This window comes from Alligator sinensis, unplaced genomic scaffold (genome assembly GCF_000455745.1).
Source record: "Alligator sinensis unplaced genomic scaffold, ASM45574v1 scaffold584_1, whole genome shotgun sequence".
Lineage (NCBI taxonomy): Eukaryota > Metazoa > Chordata > Crocodylia > Alligatoridae > Alligator > Alligator sinensis.
Window position 1 is genome coordinate 1,314,816 of NW_005842419.1, and position 16,006 is coordinate 1,330,821.

At 46.8% G+C, this 16,006-nt stretch overlaps 1 protein-coding gene across 7 annotated transcripts in view; it reads left to right on the plus strand.

Moving 5' to 3' along the window:
* Positions 1 to 16,006, plus strand: part of ARHGAP44 (Rho GTPase activating protein 44) — a 76,071-nt gene that overhangs the window by 49,327 nt on the left and 10,738 nt on the right. For 5 of the 7 annotated variants that reach the window (XM_025211664.1, XM_025211661.1, XM_025211659.1 and 2 more), the window contains 8 exons: positions 238 to 319; positions 500 to 580; positions 3,025 to 3,138; positions 5,521 to 5,612; positions 6,458 to 6,638; positions 10,643 to 10,864; positions 13,687 to 14,133; positions 15,403 to 15,554. In XM_025211664.1, coding sequence (XP_025067449.1) covers positions 238 to 319; positions 500 to 580; positions 3,025 to 3,138; positions 5,521 to 5,612; positions 6,458 to 6,638; positions 10,643 to 10,864; positions 13,687 to 14,133; positions 15,403 to 15,554 — 1,371 coding nt within the window. The remainder of the gene's footprint in view (positions 1 to 237; positions 320 to 499; positions 581 to 3,024; positions 3,139 to 5,520; positions 5,613 to 6,457; positions 6,639 to 10,642; positions 10,865 to 13,686; positions 14,134 to 15,402; positions 15,555 to 16,006) is intronic. The other 2 variants (XM_025211662.1, XM_025211665.1) reach the window with 2 other exon arrangements.

Genomic DNA, 16,006 nt, shown 5'->3' on the forward strand with positions numbered 1-16,006 from the left:
AACCTGAATTTTTGTCACAGTTATTAGCATTCTAATTAGGCAGTTTTGGTTATTGAAATAACAATAGTGAGGCTGCTCTGAAGCTGCCATTAAGGCAGACAGAACCTAGACCCTGACCTCTGTGCTTTGCTGCAGGGGCTAGAATCCAACCCCAGGTGCAGCACAAGTCCCCTGCAGTTCCTGCCCAGAAAGCCTTACTTTGGTCCTAAATGGCCAGCGTTGCCTTTTGTTTTCTAGGAGCACTGAAGTCCTATCTCCGAGAGCTGCCAGAGCCTCTCATGACCTTTGAACTTTATGAAGAATGGATTCAAGCCTCCAAGTGAGTTCCCAATATGACTTCCTGGGTTCATTCAGGTACAGATTTCAAAGGTGTTCCATTTGTCAGGGTATTCAGATTTGAGGCCCCATTTCTTGAGAAGAGTCAAGGACTCAGCAAAGCTAATGGTCCAGCCATGTGATGAGCTGACAAATTAATCCTATGCTCTTCTTCCCTTCCTAGCATCCAGGACCAAGATAAGAGGCTGCAGGCCCTATGGAATGCCTGTGAAAAATTGCCCAAGACCAACTACAACAACATCAGGTCAGTGCATGGGTGGGCACATGCATTTGTGTGTGCATGCACGTGCAACAGGGACACTTAGACCATGTCCCCATGCACAGTGGCCAAGTTTGGCATGAAGTATGACTTTAAAGCATGTTGTTGAACCCCCTGGAGCCCCTGCTGAAATGTGTGCACATCACATTTCAGTGTAAACCATATTTATTGTGATTTTGCTTAAGTGAATTTAATTGTATGAAGAGCATTACTGTGGACTGTGCCTCCCTTTGTGCCAGGTGAGGGTGTATGGGCAGCCCCCAGTGGATCTCTAGTTGAAACTAGCAGTACTGTTTCTGGTGACGACCATCCTTATTCCAGTTTCTGGTATGTTGGCCAAGATGAGGGTCATCATACAATCATACCAGTCTTTGCACAGTTATAACTACATTGAGTTAGAAACCAGTTTGAGTTGAAGTGGTGGAGTCCTCTAGTGTAGACCACGAGTAAGTAGGAACTTGGGGGTATTTTTGTCCTCAAATCCCTGCCTAAGTCCCACTAATACTAATTGGATTTCTGCCTGGCTAGTGATACTTGGCCCAATCCCACAAGCTGCTGAGCTTCCACTGAAGTTGGAAGGTTTTTGGTACCTCCCGTAACAAGTACTGATTCAGGGAGTCTTGCTGGTCTCCAGGTGTCCTGTTCTGGCATGTGGCTCTGAGTCTGTGGTGAGCCCTACTCTGTGCTAGTTTAAATGAATCTCTCAGCCCAGTCTATTCAAAACCCTTCTTAGTGTGGGGTGGATCCCAGGAGCTTCTGTGCACAACATGAAGGCTGCATTTGCATTGAGTTCAGCCATAGTAAAAGAGCACCGAGTGCCACTTGTGCATTTCTATGGGAGGGTGGCAGACAGATTACTGGGTAAGGACCTGCCTACCTCCCACCTCAACTTTTCCCTGTCTCTGCCCTAGGGAGAGGGGAGTGTGGGAGATCAGATAGACTACAGAGGTTGAAAGCTCTTTCTAGGTCCTCCTTGACTTGACTTCCTGATGCTGGCCATAGAACTGGAGCTGCAGAGCACTTCCTGAGATACCCCGTTTCATTGCATGTTCTTGGCTTAGTGCCCATGGAGTTAACACCATGTGGGGCATAACAGTATATATAGCTCCATGTAATTTTAGAGCAGCAGGACTGGGGACACCTGCAGCAAAGAGACAGAAGTCCATTCAATCAATAAAATACTGAACCTGGGGTTTTTAAAGGAGCACTAGTCCATCTCCAGTTGAACTTCAAGAAGATTTGGCTGCCTCATTTCTTTAAGCCTCATTGAAAATCCCAGCCTTATTGTTATTACCAAATACAGTGACTAATGGCGACAGCCTTGTCTCCTGAATTCCATGCTTTGTTATTGAGCAGTTCCCTCCTCGTGAATCCAGTGTCATACAGAGATGCAGGAATCTATTTCCTACAACGTTGATCCAGGAAGGCCCAAATCTATTGACTTTTGGTGCGTATTGCAAGGCATCAGCCACCCAGGCTGTTGGGAGAAGGGCAGGTCCAAAGGGTTGCTGTCTGCAGAGAGTGGGTTTATTGACTCCTATGATTTAGCAGTTACTGCCCAGTAGGGTAGGATTTCCTATTGGATGTGGTTTGTACTAGAGCACTTTAGATCCTGGACTAGATCTGAATCCTGGAGAGCAGAGAGATTATACTGAACTAAAAGGGAAGGAATTTACAACTCATGATCTTATGTCAACTGATCTGGTATAACCATTCCTGATGTCTGCTGTATCACACAGTAATTAGGAGCTAAACCAAGACAGTTTACCCCTAACTGAAACAATTGATGAATAACAGACTAAGCTTCTGTTTACCATGGGGTGCAAGTAGACACAGAAAGTTTTAGTGGATTAGCTTGATACATGGTAATTTTCTCCCCTCCCCCCCCAACCCCTTTTAATGTTATAATTTTCCATCCGTCTGTATACTTATACCTTTAGGCTCTTAGCAATGGAAATAAATCTATGTTGTGACTAGGCCATGAAGCCTAAAGCAAAGGCATGTCTTACAACCTTACAGAAAGCGACTTTGGCTGGTGGTTAGAGAGGAAGACTGAGAGTGGAACATCTGGGTTGTATCTCCACTTGTATTGCAGCCTTGGTGGCTTTGGGGATAGGGTGGCTTTTGACAAGTCACAGAAGGATTGAAAAGGTCCCTTAGAATTGGTTTGTAAGTGTCCAAGTGAAATATCTGTTGAGTTCATGGTAGTTTCTGGCGTTCACTGCAAGTCCTGACCTGTAAACTACCTGATGTGATAGAGGCCAAGGTACTATAGCCCTGAGAGTAACTGGCATGTAGTATGTGGTTTTACTTTGTTCTTTTCTGAAAGAAGCATTCAGTGGCTGGTGCAGTTACAGAGAATGTGCCCTACAAACATAGGCTAAGGTGCCTGTCCAGTCTTACCCCTGTCTCTTGATCATCTCTTTCAGATACCTGATCAAATTTTTAGCAAAGCTAACAGAGTACCAGGATGCTAACAAAATGACACCGAGCAACGTGGCAATAGTGCTGGGTCCCAATCTCCTTTGGCCTCAAGCAGAAGGGTAAGTGGTGAGTGTGTGGTGCAGGTCTCTCTCTCTGCCCAAACAACAGTGGATGGGAGTTTGTTATAGCCCAAGTCATGTTTCTTTAAGATCAGTGGTTCTCAACCTTTTTAGGCTTAAGGCACCCCTTGTTAGACTTGGGCACCCTTGAGAAAATGTCAGCTTATAACTTTCACTCGTTCTTTGACTGCAGAAAAATACTGAAGCAGTTCTGTTAGAAAAAACTCAGAAAAACCACCACAGGTCAGACGTCATTTTTACACTGCAAATTCCTGTTTGAAATCTCTGGGTTTTTCTCACTGATGCTGTGTAGGTGTTTTCACACACAACAATGATAATATTGCAGAGTACCCTATGGCACCCTTACAAGGATCTCACAACACCCTGGTTGAGAATCACTGCTTTCGATCAAGCTGTGGCATCTCAGGCCTTTAGCTCTGCAAGTCCTTAGTTCAGTCCACAGTGGGCGTGCCTACACATGTATTTGTGTGTGCCTAAACTTAATGCACCTTTATTTAAGGCGCAGTAAGGCAATTTACGTGCGCGTCTATACTTGGACAAGCTAATGCACATTCATGCGCATTAAATTTAGGCACAAATAGCTAAGTCACATTAGTGCACATGCAGATGGGCTAATGCCCATTAACATGGTGTGTATCCATTGATGCACACCACGTTAATGTGCATTGACAAGTCTACACATGTGCTAATGTGACTTAGCTATCCGTGCCTAAATTTGACACCTGCATTATGCAAATATCAAATTTAGACTCATATAGCCTTAAATCACCATTTTTAAGGTTCCTAAAGGGCGTCCACACACCCTTAATAGCTCTTTTAGGCTAAGTCTACTTAAAAGATACATGTGTAGATACGCCCAGTCAGTTGGCCAAGATGGAGAGGATCACCTACACAGAGGAGAAAGCAGAATAGAACAGTTACCTTGGAGACAATTCTTGGCAATGAATTAATGGTAGCTGCTTCTGTTCTTGTTTTCTTTCACCCTGATTTTTCTAAAGTGCTGGGCACCCTTAATTCTGGTAGAAGTTGGCAGGAAGATGGATGCTCAGCATCTCTGGGAATCAGGCCACTCACTGTAACAGAGCATAAGTTGTGCTCTGTTACTCACAGGGGTGTGAGCAAGCAGCAGAGCAGTCTGCAGCTGTCTGCACTCCTAATCAGACACAACTGCCTGATTGGGAACAGGGCCCAGCTGCTTGTTATAAGAACAGGGCTCTCAGCAGTGAAGCCAGCAGTCAGCTGCTAGCAGCCAGGAGAAGAACACCACCCAGCTGGAGCTGCTGCAAGGGGATAAGGGGATTGAGGCCCAGTGAGCAATACTGGGGTGAGGGAATAAGGGGATTGAGGCCCAGTGTTGGGCAGGGGATGAGGCCATCTGTGAGGCAAAGGACACGGTATAGGGAAGGTTGGAACCGTGTATATAGGCAGCCTCCTGCCTTGTTATCGACTTTTAATTGCATTATCAAAGGTGAGGTAGGCAGGCGGTTAGCCCAGACACAAGTGGGCAGGCCAATGACTTGACCGGCCCCTGGTTGCTCACTTGTTACACTCACATGCCTAAAGAGGCGGGTTTGGAAGAATGCAGAGAGAATTATTCGCATGTTAGGACCACTGTTGTTGCCTAAGGGTAAAGTAGCTGCACTGTGGATGCATTTATCACACCGAATTATGTCATGATTGTCTAGTATCTGCAGCCAAACTGGTATGTTATTGAGAACATCAGGAATGAGTTGGGAATAAAGGTCTAGATCTTTTTCTGGTACCAGCGGGAGTGGCAGCAAACCACAGCAAGGCCCTGCTCTTTCACCCCAGCTGAGGAGCTGTTACAGGAGCACAACAGTCCTTGGAAAGCACCTTGAGCATCATGCTTATTAGTAAACTCATTAATTAAGAAGCATCTAGGGATGAAGAGCAGTGCTATTAATAATAAATGCAAAGAGAAAATACTGAGCAGAGGGGAAGCAATGAGTAGATGCCCTTACATTTTTGTGTCCTCGGAGCATTTCCACATCTGACATTCCTCACAACTAGCATTCTTGGCTCAGGTTGGAGTAGCAGGGACTGCAGGTCAGAACTGTGGGGGATTGGCAGAGCTGCATGCAGATCCCTTGGCTAAGAGCTGTGGGACAGCTTAGGTCTCAAATACCAGCCAGTGTGGAAAGTCCTCGTGGACCAGGAAGGGGACCTGCAAATCAGGGTTGTAGTGCATTAGCAGAGCTATGTTGGAATAGTAGGGGGACTGCTTATCAGAACTGGCCCACATTGGCTTTGGCCAAAGCTATGGAGCATTGCTTCTGTGAACAGCAGCCATTGCAGTCTTCCTGTCTGTATTTAGCCACTGCCTCTACCCCTGTGTTGCAGGAACATCACAGAGATGATGACGACAGTCTCTCTGCAGATTGTTGGAATTATCGAGCCCCTCATCCAGCACGCCGACTGGTTCTTTCCTGGAGGTAGGCCAGGCTTCTCCAGCCAGCGGCACTGCCCTTTTGGACCTCCTAGTGCCAAGAATCATCCCAGCCAAGTGTGCTAGCCATGGGCATCTCTCATCACTGGGGGCCTCCAGGGAAGGATCAGGAGAGATTTTGTAAACTGACTCAAAAATCAGAGAAGTGGGAATAGGTTGGGGCAGTCTCAGTTTAGTTCCCTGTGACTAGAGATGGACATGAGAAAACCCACCACTGACATAGGCTCTGGTAGGTAGAGACGCAGCCTCCCTCACCCAGGGCCGCCAATGATGTACTGGCATTGTAGTAGCCCGACTCCAGGATTAATTCCCCAGAACTGCCATCCCAACACTGCAATCAGACTCTGCAGCTCTGCTGGCTGAAGAACGGGCTATCCCTTCTTGCCATAGGACACAAGTATCCGAGGGCATGTTCCTCTACAGCATCTGCCATAGGGTCTAGCAGTCCAAGGCCCAAGAAAGCCAAGTTATTTCCCTTGCAGTCAGAGATGGAGCATGGAAGGCAGAGTTTGCTTCAGCCGAGTCCTGAGCAGGCAGCGTCGTGGAGCTGCAGAGGATGCTCTCTGCTTCTCCTGGCCTCTGTTGTATTCCTTCTGCACTAGTCTACCCCTGTCAATAGAGAGTGGGCTCTAGCAAGCTTGTAGATGCTGGGTTGTTTGTACAGCAACCAGCACAATGAGATCCTGGTCCATAACTGGGGCTTTTAGGTATTGTTACTATACAAGTAATAAATGGTAGTAATGAGGCCTCCATGCCAAGACCCTCTCAGCACCATACTGGCTCTAAGGAAATGCTCCTAAAAACATGCGACTCTCTTGCTTTCCCAACCAGACATCGAATTCAATGTGACTGGAAACTATGGCAGTCCCATGCACGTTAATCACAACGCCAACTACAGCTCCATGCCTTCACCTGACATGGACCACTCTGACCGCAAACAGCATGACCAGGCCCGGCGCCCCCTCAGCGTGGCCACGGACAACATGATGCTGGAGTTTTATAAAAAGGATGGGTAGGGTCTTTTCTCTTCAGTGCTAAGGCTTGGCTTTTTATTTTAAGTCCATTTTGGTTTTATGAGCTGGAAGAGGCTGCATCCAACAGAACATTGGCTGGGAGATCTGCTCGGGACAGGGGCCTATTGCACCTGGCGGGATGTTGGCTGGGAGAACTGCTCTGTCGCTGACTGGTCTGTATCTGGTAGCATCCACACGGGTGAGCGCAGATGCCTTGCTGCCTTGTCGCACCCACACTCCCCTGCTCCTGACCTCTCTGCCTTTCCATGTCAGCTGATGTTTTAGCCTTTTTAGGAGGGGGAGATCCATTTCCCCTTCCTCTTACCCCACTTGCAGTTGGAGGGTAAGTATGATTGGGCACACAAACCCTACCAAAGACAGAAAGATTGTGCAGGAGTCTTAGGAGAGCTGGTTAAATGAACAGTGCAGACTGCTGATCCTGAAGGCGCTGCCTTGCAAGCTGTTCTGTGGGAGCAGAGAATGTACATTCTTGCTGAATCGGTCCCTGGGGCTTAGTATCGATTGTGGCATTATGTGTGTGTGCAATCATCATGAGTGTAAGAAGCTGGATAAGTGGTGAAGCGAAAGACAGGACAGGCCTGGAAGGTCTCTTCCATTACTTGTTATGGTGAATCATTATTATTTGGGTATGATACAAGCAAACCAAGTTTTTGCCTCTAGCTTAATCAAAACTATGGTTTCCTTTAGCTAGCACAGTGCAACCTTTGAAGGAAGCCCTCACACACCATTTGCCAACATAGATTATTGCTGCCTTTTAACTCTGATTTCCCTGGGACCACAGGCATGTATAGCACTCTGTAAGCCCTGGAGAAATGTGTGGTACTGTGTCCCAAGGGTTTCTAGTCCCCACTACAGCCCATGCAGTGACTCTAAAGTCACACATGTGGCCTAATAGAATTCATGACCGGATCAGCTATGGGAACGAAATGTAGAAATAATGAATAGCAGGTTCTATTCAGGAACATAAGAAGTGCCATATTGGGTCAGACCAGTTATCTGTCTAGTCTGGAAATCTGTCTGAGAGTGGCAAGTAGTAGATTCTGTAGAGGCATCATATGTATGAGGAGAGGCTGAGGGAACTGGGCTTATTTAATCAGGAGAAGAAAAGGCTGAGCAGGGGTTTGATATCAGCCTTTAACTACCTGAAGGGTGGTTACAAAGAGGATGGTGCTAGGCTGTTCTCAGTGGTGGCAGATGACAGAACAAGGAGCAATGGTCTCAAGTTGCAGCAAGGGAAGTTTAGGTTGGATATTAGTAAAACTCTCACTAGGAGGGTGGTAAAGCACTGGAATGGGTTCTCTAGAAAGGTGGTGGATTCTTCATCCTTGGAGATGTTTAAGGCCCATCTTGACAAAGCCCTGGCTGGAGTGATCTAGTTGGGGTGGTCCTGCTTTGAGCAGTGGGTTGGATTAGATGTGACCTCCTGAGGTCCCTTCCAACCCCAATTTTCTATAATTCTATATGTACAACGCATGTCTAGTATAATCCATCCCCTCTTGTACCCTCCCTGGCATTCATTGTCATTGGTTTAAGGATGTCAGAGGATAGATCCCTGACTGTTCTGTTTAACTGCTGTCTAATTCCTTAGGTGATCAACAGTGCCTGTGCCCTACAGTTATGAATTTGTAGAGCATGCCACACAAGAAAGGCCTCTTGGTGCTACCATGGGGCAAAGAGTACATAATGGTGATACTAAACACCTGACAATATCTAAGCAGCTTCTGACAATTATTGCCTTCTTACATTCACCGGTGAGGTAGACGAAGTGCACTTCTCTTCACCCCACTCCCGGTATTGTGGGGAAATGGGAAAGAAAGATTTGAAGTCACTTGCTGCACATTTACATGGCAGGTCAGTGACAGAGCTAGAAAAACAGCTCAGTGGATGTAATTCCTCTTCTGCACTCCTTGTTTGCACCACCAGTAGACCTCTTCCCCAGCTTCAACATTTTGACATATACAGTGAGAGAGACAGCTAGCTCTGTGACAGGTAGGAAGGTCAGTGCCTCCGTCTCATCTCTTTGAAATTACTCCCATTTTGAAAGCCCCACCGTCAAATCTCAAGAGAAAGTCTTGTGGTTTGGTTCACACAAGTTGTAGACATGTAAGGCTGCAGCGCAAGCCCAGGGGAGTGGATGCTACCTGAGCAAAGAGGAAACATGTACTCAGTTGGATTGGGAATATTTTCTTGTATCCACAAGGAGCACAGAAATGAGGGAAGGTGTTCAAGGGGCTTCCCTATGGGATGTGAGCTACCATACAACATATTTAACAATAGGGCTGTTGCATGCCTGACTTACAGCATCCTGCAAGTTGGGACTGTCTGTACCCACACGCACTTTGGGATCACTCCTAGAGTTAAATGTCAGCTGTCCAGGCTCCTCTACTGTAGAATATCCCCCAGAAACCAGAATCTAATGTGAACTTTCTAATGTAGTAACGCGTGGCCCTCTTCTCATACACACCTGCAAATCCTGTCCTCCTCTCACATGTATGGTATAACAGTTCTTGGAAATCCCTGTCTGCATAGCAGAATCTTCTCTATTGGCAGAATCTTTGGCATGTAAGGTTTTTATAATCATTATTATTATAATTGAACAAACTGCTTGACTTCTTGATGATGCCATTCTTCTGTAACCTTATTCAAAGACGTCTATGATGTTATTTTGGCTCACTGAACTGGCTTCCATATGATGGTTGTCTTTGCCCAGTGGAAGCTTTTAGACTTAGTTTCTTTTACACTAATATTTGTATGTTTCTGTCCATGCAGCCTTAGGAAAATCCAAAGGTACAGTATCCTCTAGTAGCTACTGGACCATTTTAAGCCTCTCAGGCCATCTGCATTCTGAAAGCAAAGCCAGAACCATTCCAGTAGGCAATGAGGTTAGGGCATTCATTCCCTGCTGTGCAAGAGAAAGTGATGGGTTGTTTTTTTTACATTTAGTGACATTAAAAGGTAAATTCTGAGCTGGCTTCTCCCCCTGGTGGTATTCCATTAAAGTCATTTTAAAGGGGGAATGAGGGAAGGGATGAGTCTATGTAGAATTAGGTCTTGATACTTCATTTGACTTAAATGACTGTTGCACTTCATAACTTTGAGAGAAAAAAAAAACTTTGGGGGAATTCAGTGGGGAGATTTACTCTAACTTCCTAGGAGTCACTGTCTAAAATGCACACTCTTACATTTTGGCTTCAAAGTTGTTTTTTTCACTCAAGTTTGTGGCTGTTTGGAGACGAGACCTCCAACCCAGATTTCGTACTTCTGACTGCCATTTGGGGGAAATCTGTATCAGTCAAAGCAACTTTTGCAACCCTTAAAATAATAGCTTTTTGCAGCTACCTTGCATTTGCAAATAGTCATGCACATCCTTATAACTCCACAGTAAACAAACAACATTTAAGATTAGCTAGGGTTGATTTTGGTTTCAATCTCTCCTCTAGCAACACTGGTGTTGTCTGTGGGAGGGCTGTCACGAGGGTGCCTGAGTCAGGAGTCAGTCCCTAAATGCAGTCCTGCCCAATGGAGCCTAGCAGTTCTAAAAGTAAAAGATAAAACTGACAATGAAGGCATGCTTTGGAGTGCTTTGGAGTCTGTCTACAAAGTCTTCCAGGACAATTTTGGCCCTGTAGTCCTTTCTGTCTTACAGGTTGAAATAGCATTTGGGTTCTTATTATAAGAAGAATTTCTGAAGGGCCAAAAAGGGACCTGACCCGAAACAGGCTAGGCCAAGCCTCCAGCAAGGCCTTACACAGGTGTCAAGTCCCCATGTCCTGGTAAAGTCTATATTCTACAAGGAGACAGTTGACTACACGGATTGTCCCTGGGAGGGAACTCTGACAGGCTTTGAATACACTTTTCCAAGCGGAGTATAGTGCAGTAGATTTTTTTTTCCCCTTTTGCTGCTGTTTGTGCAAATCTTTTCTTTGTTTTCCTCTGACCCTGACTTCCGAGATGGTAAGGGAATGTCTCTGTGTCCCCCCAGCATGGGCGTCAGGGTGATGGACACATCTTGGGTGGCCCGCAGAGGCACCTCCATAGTTCGAAAAGCGTCCTCCACCCCGCCTGCCATGCAGCCCCCTGCTCCGCCTTCCGATCTTCCTGCTGCTCCTCAGTCACCAATTCCTGAGCAATCTCTTGATATTTCAGCTACTCCCCCCCCTACTCCAACTAGCTTTGGCTTCCAGCCAGGAGCTGAACGGACAAGGTAAGTCCGGGTGGCAGAGACGGCTACTGCTGCTGCTTTATGTGGATCAAGAACCTCTGCAGACACACCTCCTTCTCACCTGCATGCGCTATTTTTATTTCATGCATCAGCTTTTTGTATGTGAATCCAGGCGCAAAATAAACCAAGCTTCCAGCCACCCGGCTATGGCCAAGAACATGGGGAAATGCCAGAGCAGTCTCCGGGTAAATGGGGTTAGAAAGTAGTTCCCAGCTGGATGGAAAATGAAAATTTTGCAAAAGCAGAGGCTGAGGGCACAGGGCATATACTTCCTGATCCAGGATGTGTGCATTTTACATTCCCAATATACCATCTTTGCCTGTATTCATTGCAGTCTAGAAATGCAAGGTGTTCCTGCCCTCAAAGGCAAGCTTGCCTGTGTCTGAAGGCATCTCACCTATGCTGGCCCAGAGATGAGAGAGAGACCATAAAAACTGAAGTCAAAGTTGTCATGTGGCACCAGGTAGTGCTGAGTATTGGGTTCACTCAGCTGGCTGTTCCACTGCTCCTGCCTTTTGTCTTGCTGAGTCCTGAGGATATGCTGTTCCTACTGGACCTTCCACAAATGGCCATCCCTTGGCCAGATTCACCCCCTAAATTATTTTGTAGTGAGTATCATTTCAATCCTCTGACTGACAGGAAAAGGATGGTGATTCTTTTTGGTGACTGCAAGAGTATATGAGCCAACCTTAAGCAACGATTACACCAGCAACATTTGTGCTTGTACTAATTTGCCCCAATTCCATATCTCCAGCCACCTAATTTTTTCCAGAGTGTACTGATACATGAGGAAATTTGCAGACAGTGTAGAAGCCTCCTTTGAAAAAATGTGTTTGGCCCTGAAACATCATTCCTCAAGCCCATTCCTTAACAGATGCTTCATTGGACTAGACTTTCCTCCCACAGAAGGAGAAATCTTCCTCTTCCAGAAGTCCCTCTATTTTGCGTTGATGGATTCACACAGCCTCATGGCAGGCAGGCTGAAAACAAGCTGTCCTGTCAGATGTCATCACCTGTGTGCACAGAGAATGGGGCTGATGTGACTCACTCATGTTTCCAGTCTATGCCTCTCGGTGTGCTTCTGGCCAAAAGCAAGTATGGAATTTAGCTTCTAATGTGCTGCATGTCAAGGGACTTCCCAATGTACAGCCAACTCCTTGCGTGTGCTGGAGACAGTTGTGAGTGCTGGGCGTTAGATAGAGAGCTCAGAAAGAGCCCTATATCAACATGATTGGGTGGTAGAAAAGAGCACCAAAATCTAATGCAGTTGTTCGCCTGCTCGGGGTCTGTATTTTAATCTGATTTCTATTTCCCTGGTGACGGCTCCACTCCTTCTGCCCTCCCAAAGGGCAGTCAGGTAGTTTTGAAATTACTGAACAATTTTCTATGAAGAGCTCTGATCCTTGTGCTACTGATGAGAATCCAGAATGGCCTTTATTGTAGTATAGCAACCGAGATTAAAACCTGCCCCATATCGTTTCCTGTCTTCTGTCCTTGAATGCCATAGTAGCTACCAACAATTCATATGTCCTTGACTTTTATGATCTGCATTGGTTAACAAGCTCTCTCTCAGCTGGTCTGTTTTTTTGCCTTATCCTACTCTGAACTGTAATAACACAAACATTTTGTTTTCTTATTCTCCAAACCTGGCTAGATGCCTTTTTCATACCTCAACATCCTTTTTGCATGACTTTACACAGAAGTTGCTACTTTAGCTTCAATGCCTAGGACTGTGTAAGTCTCTTGCCCTCCCACTCCTCCCTTTGCCAACACATACAGGCCAAGTCCATCTCAGTGTGTGGGGAAACGTCAGCCTGTGTTGTCTGTCCATGTGAATCATGCTGTCGTTCCTCCACCTTCCCTTTTATTTTACATATAAATACAGGCATCATGTTACAGTGAGAATAACTCAACACAAATCTTGGACCTAGCTTGAGGGGAGGGGCACCACTGAGAAAAAAACCCTTAAGACATGCAACTTCATTAGAAACCGTTTCATGCCACCAACCCCTCTGGGGCAGGTTCTTCCTCATCCAGGTGACTGTATGTCCTGGAGTTTGGAAAGGGCTTTTAGTAGTCACTGTCCAGGGCATCCCTCCTGCAGACCCTTTGACACTTGCTTGGCCTTGCATCTGTGCACAGTGCCTCACTATTTTGTCTTTATTCCCTGGCTTGGGCCCTCTCTGTGCCACTCTCTATGCCACTCCTGCCTTGCCTTTCTGTAGATCAGTGGCTCCCAGACCTGTACAGTCAGTGCAGTACTAGTGACTGATGCCCCAAGCTACCCTGTCCTCCTTTATCCATGTATCTCTGATGTGGGCCAAGATGACTATCTTCTGCCTACCTCCTATTCAGCCATGTATGCTCTGACTTTTCGTAGGACTTGGGTAGCTTTTTCAAATGCAAAACCAGACTTGGGCCGGGTCTGGGGCAGGTTGGAGAGCTATGACGGACACTGTTTGAAGGTTTAGGGCCAGACACTGATCTCCGTTTCCCTAGAGTAAATTCAGAAATTCTGGATTTCCCTAGTGTGACAACACCATTGTAAGCAAAATCTGGTGGAGTTGTCTGCGGAGGCTGGGACCCACTGCTCTAGTCCCACAGTGTTTCTCTCTCTCACACGCACACGCACATGGTGTAATCCTAGAGGCTCCAGGCTCAGTTGTTTCTCATTTTAGTTATAATTCTTATTACTCCTCTTAGCTGCTCTACCAGTCATGACTCGCCTGTTTGGTTCCTCTGAGTACAAACACTTGCTCTTTCTTTTTGTTCTGTTTTGTTCTGTTTTTTTGGACATTTTTCAGCACAGATGATGTGTCGTCTAGTTGGTCGGATTCCTGTTACAACTACCCTTCCCCCGAGGATGACAGGCCTTCCCCTTTTCCTTGCTATCGTCACCTCCATCATTTCTACCCCAAGGCTAGACCTGAGGCCCTCTCACCACCATACCGGTGGTCAGGGTACAGCCAAACTCTGCCTCCCCCTTCCTCTTCCTCCTCCTCTGCTTCTTCCTCCCTTCAGCAGCTTGACATTAACTCTAACCCTAAACCGTGCTTCCTGCACCTCCCCAAGCAGAGCTCCTTCACTGAATCGCATGCTCCCGATATTAATATCTCCCCCCTGTACATCAAAACCCCACTTGTCTTAACCAAACCTGATCCACCTGGCACTCCTCACAACCCCTTAATGTCAGCCTCTCCCCCCTGGGTCAGCTGCACCTGTGCCAGAGACAGAGGAGCCGGGCTGAGTAGGTAAATAAGCTTCCTTGATAATGAAAGAGCAGCACTCGCGGCAAAGGGTTAAAGAGCGACTCACTCGCTGTGTACCATGGTGAAAGCAGCTGTTGCATATGTGCGAATAGTCTTCAGATCCCATGTCCCAGGCCCAGCCTGCTCAATAGCAGTGGCCTGGCCTATTTGGTTTGGTGGCTCCATTAGCTCCAGAGAAGCTCAGGTTGGCCGAGTAGACACTGGGCAGGCAGGGCAGGCAGTAATGAACTAGTCTACAAGACTAGTGAAGCCCACCTGATGTGTATCCTGCCTAGTTCCTCTCCTCCCCTCCCCCAGCAGAGCACATGCTCAAAGCTGGTCCTTTTCCCACTTCTGACAGGCAGAGCCATGAAGAGGGATCAAAGTAACATGGATGTCATAGGCAAAATTACACTGATGCTGATCCAGCACAGCTCCATTGATACCTGTGGTGCTCCTCTGGATTCACCTGAGGGTAAATCCCTGAAGTGGGTCCTACGCACCATCAGATGCACCAGAATCCACCTGTGTACCCGCAGGACAAACCACATTGCACTCTTCCCTCCTTAGCTGGCGGGTTCTGCCTCCTTTACAGCATAGGCTATAAAATTTCACCTGGATTACCTGGGCCAGCCAGCATGCCGAGCTAAAGACTTTGATGAGCCATAACGCTGCTTGCTGTGCTGCCTTGTTTGAAAACCTCAGCTGTTGGTCCATCTGGACACCTGTAGCCAGTCCATCCTTCCAGGCCAAGCATTGGCTCAATAGCAAATGATTAAGACGTGGACTTGGTGACAAAGCTTAAAATCCCAAAGCCCACAAGAAGTTCACTTCTTTACAAAACAAAGTTCCTTCTTTGAAGAGCAGCTGTCTGGCTTTGGGGGCAGAAGGATTTGTATTTTGTTCCATCTTTGCTCTGTCCCACATGACTGAGGGCTGCCATATTGCTTCATGCTCTCATCGTGCTCAGCCTGCTTGAAAAGATGTAAGCACGTCTTGAGTCCAGTATGTCAAGTGTTTCTGCAGAACCAGCTTCTGTCTGGAAAATTGCTGTATGAAAATGTGGAGAGCTGGCTTTGTGGGCGCACAGGGCTGATTTTGGCACGGCCTGCATGGAGGAGATCAGGCCAGAGAGCAAAGGGCAAAAGCAGAGTGGTGCTGCAGTCTCCGCAGGTGGATGGGAAGCGGGAGGGAAATGTGCATGGGGTGACTTTAAGTTTAAAAAAAGGAACTCATGCGTCTTCCCTCTTGTTCCCGTTTGTTTCCATTTAGTACTTTAAAAACCAAGGAGCTTTCGCCTGTGTCTGGGCAGCAGAAAGGCAGCCCAGGCTCCAGTAGCATGGCGCCCTGTGGGAGCACCCAGCAAGCAGCTGGTCCCACTCAGCAGCTGTCCACGGAGCAGAGCCCACACACGCTGCGAAAAGGTACTTGCTGCCTCCGGAGGGCAGACTAATGCAATTGAGGGAAGGAGATGAGTCTGACAACAGAGCAAGCTTTGTGTGGGCTTGCCCATTGACCCACTTATCCTGTGGGCACATTCCTCCTGTTATCTAGTACTCTGCCTAGAAGTGCTCCCTGCTCTCCAGGTGCAGAATCTTAATGGGGACTACTAAAAAGGCTTTCTCCCTTGGATGCCCTGCCCAAGGCAGCTTAAAGGAGTCTGATTTTCACCTGAGTGGGTTAAAAAAAAAAATCTCCATTTTCTAAATATCAGGTCTTTTTAAACCATCTCAAATTGGGCACCAATCGAGGAACCTGTTTTTTACTGGTGTGAGTTTAAAAAAACAAACTTTCCATTTTCTAAATATTAGGTCCTTTCAAACCATCTCAAATTGGGCACCCAATGATTTAAGTACTGCAAATCACCAGGCATTCC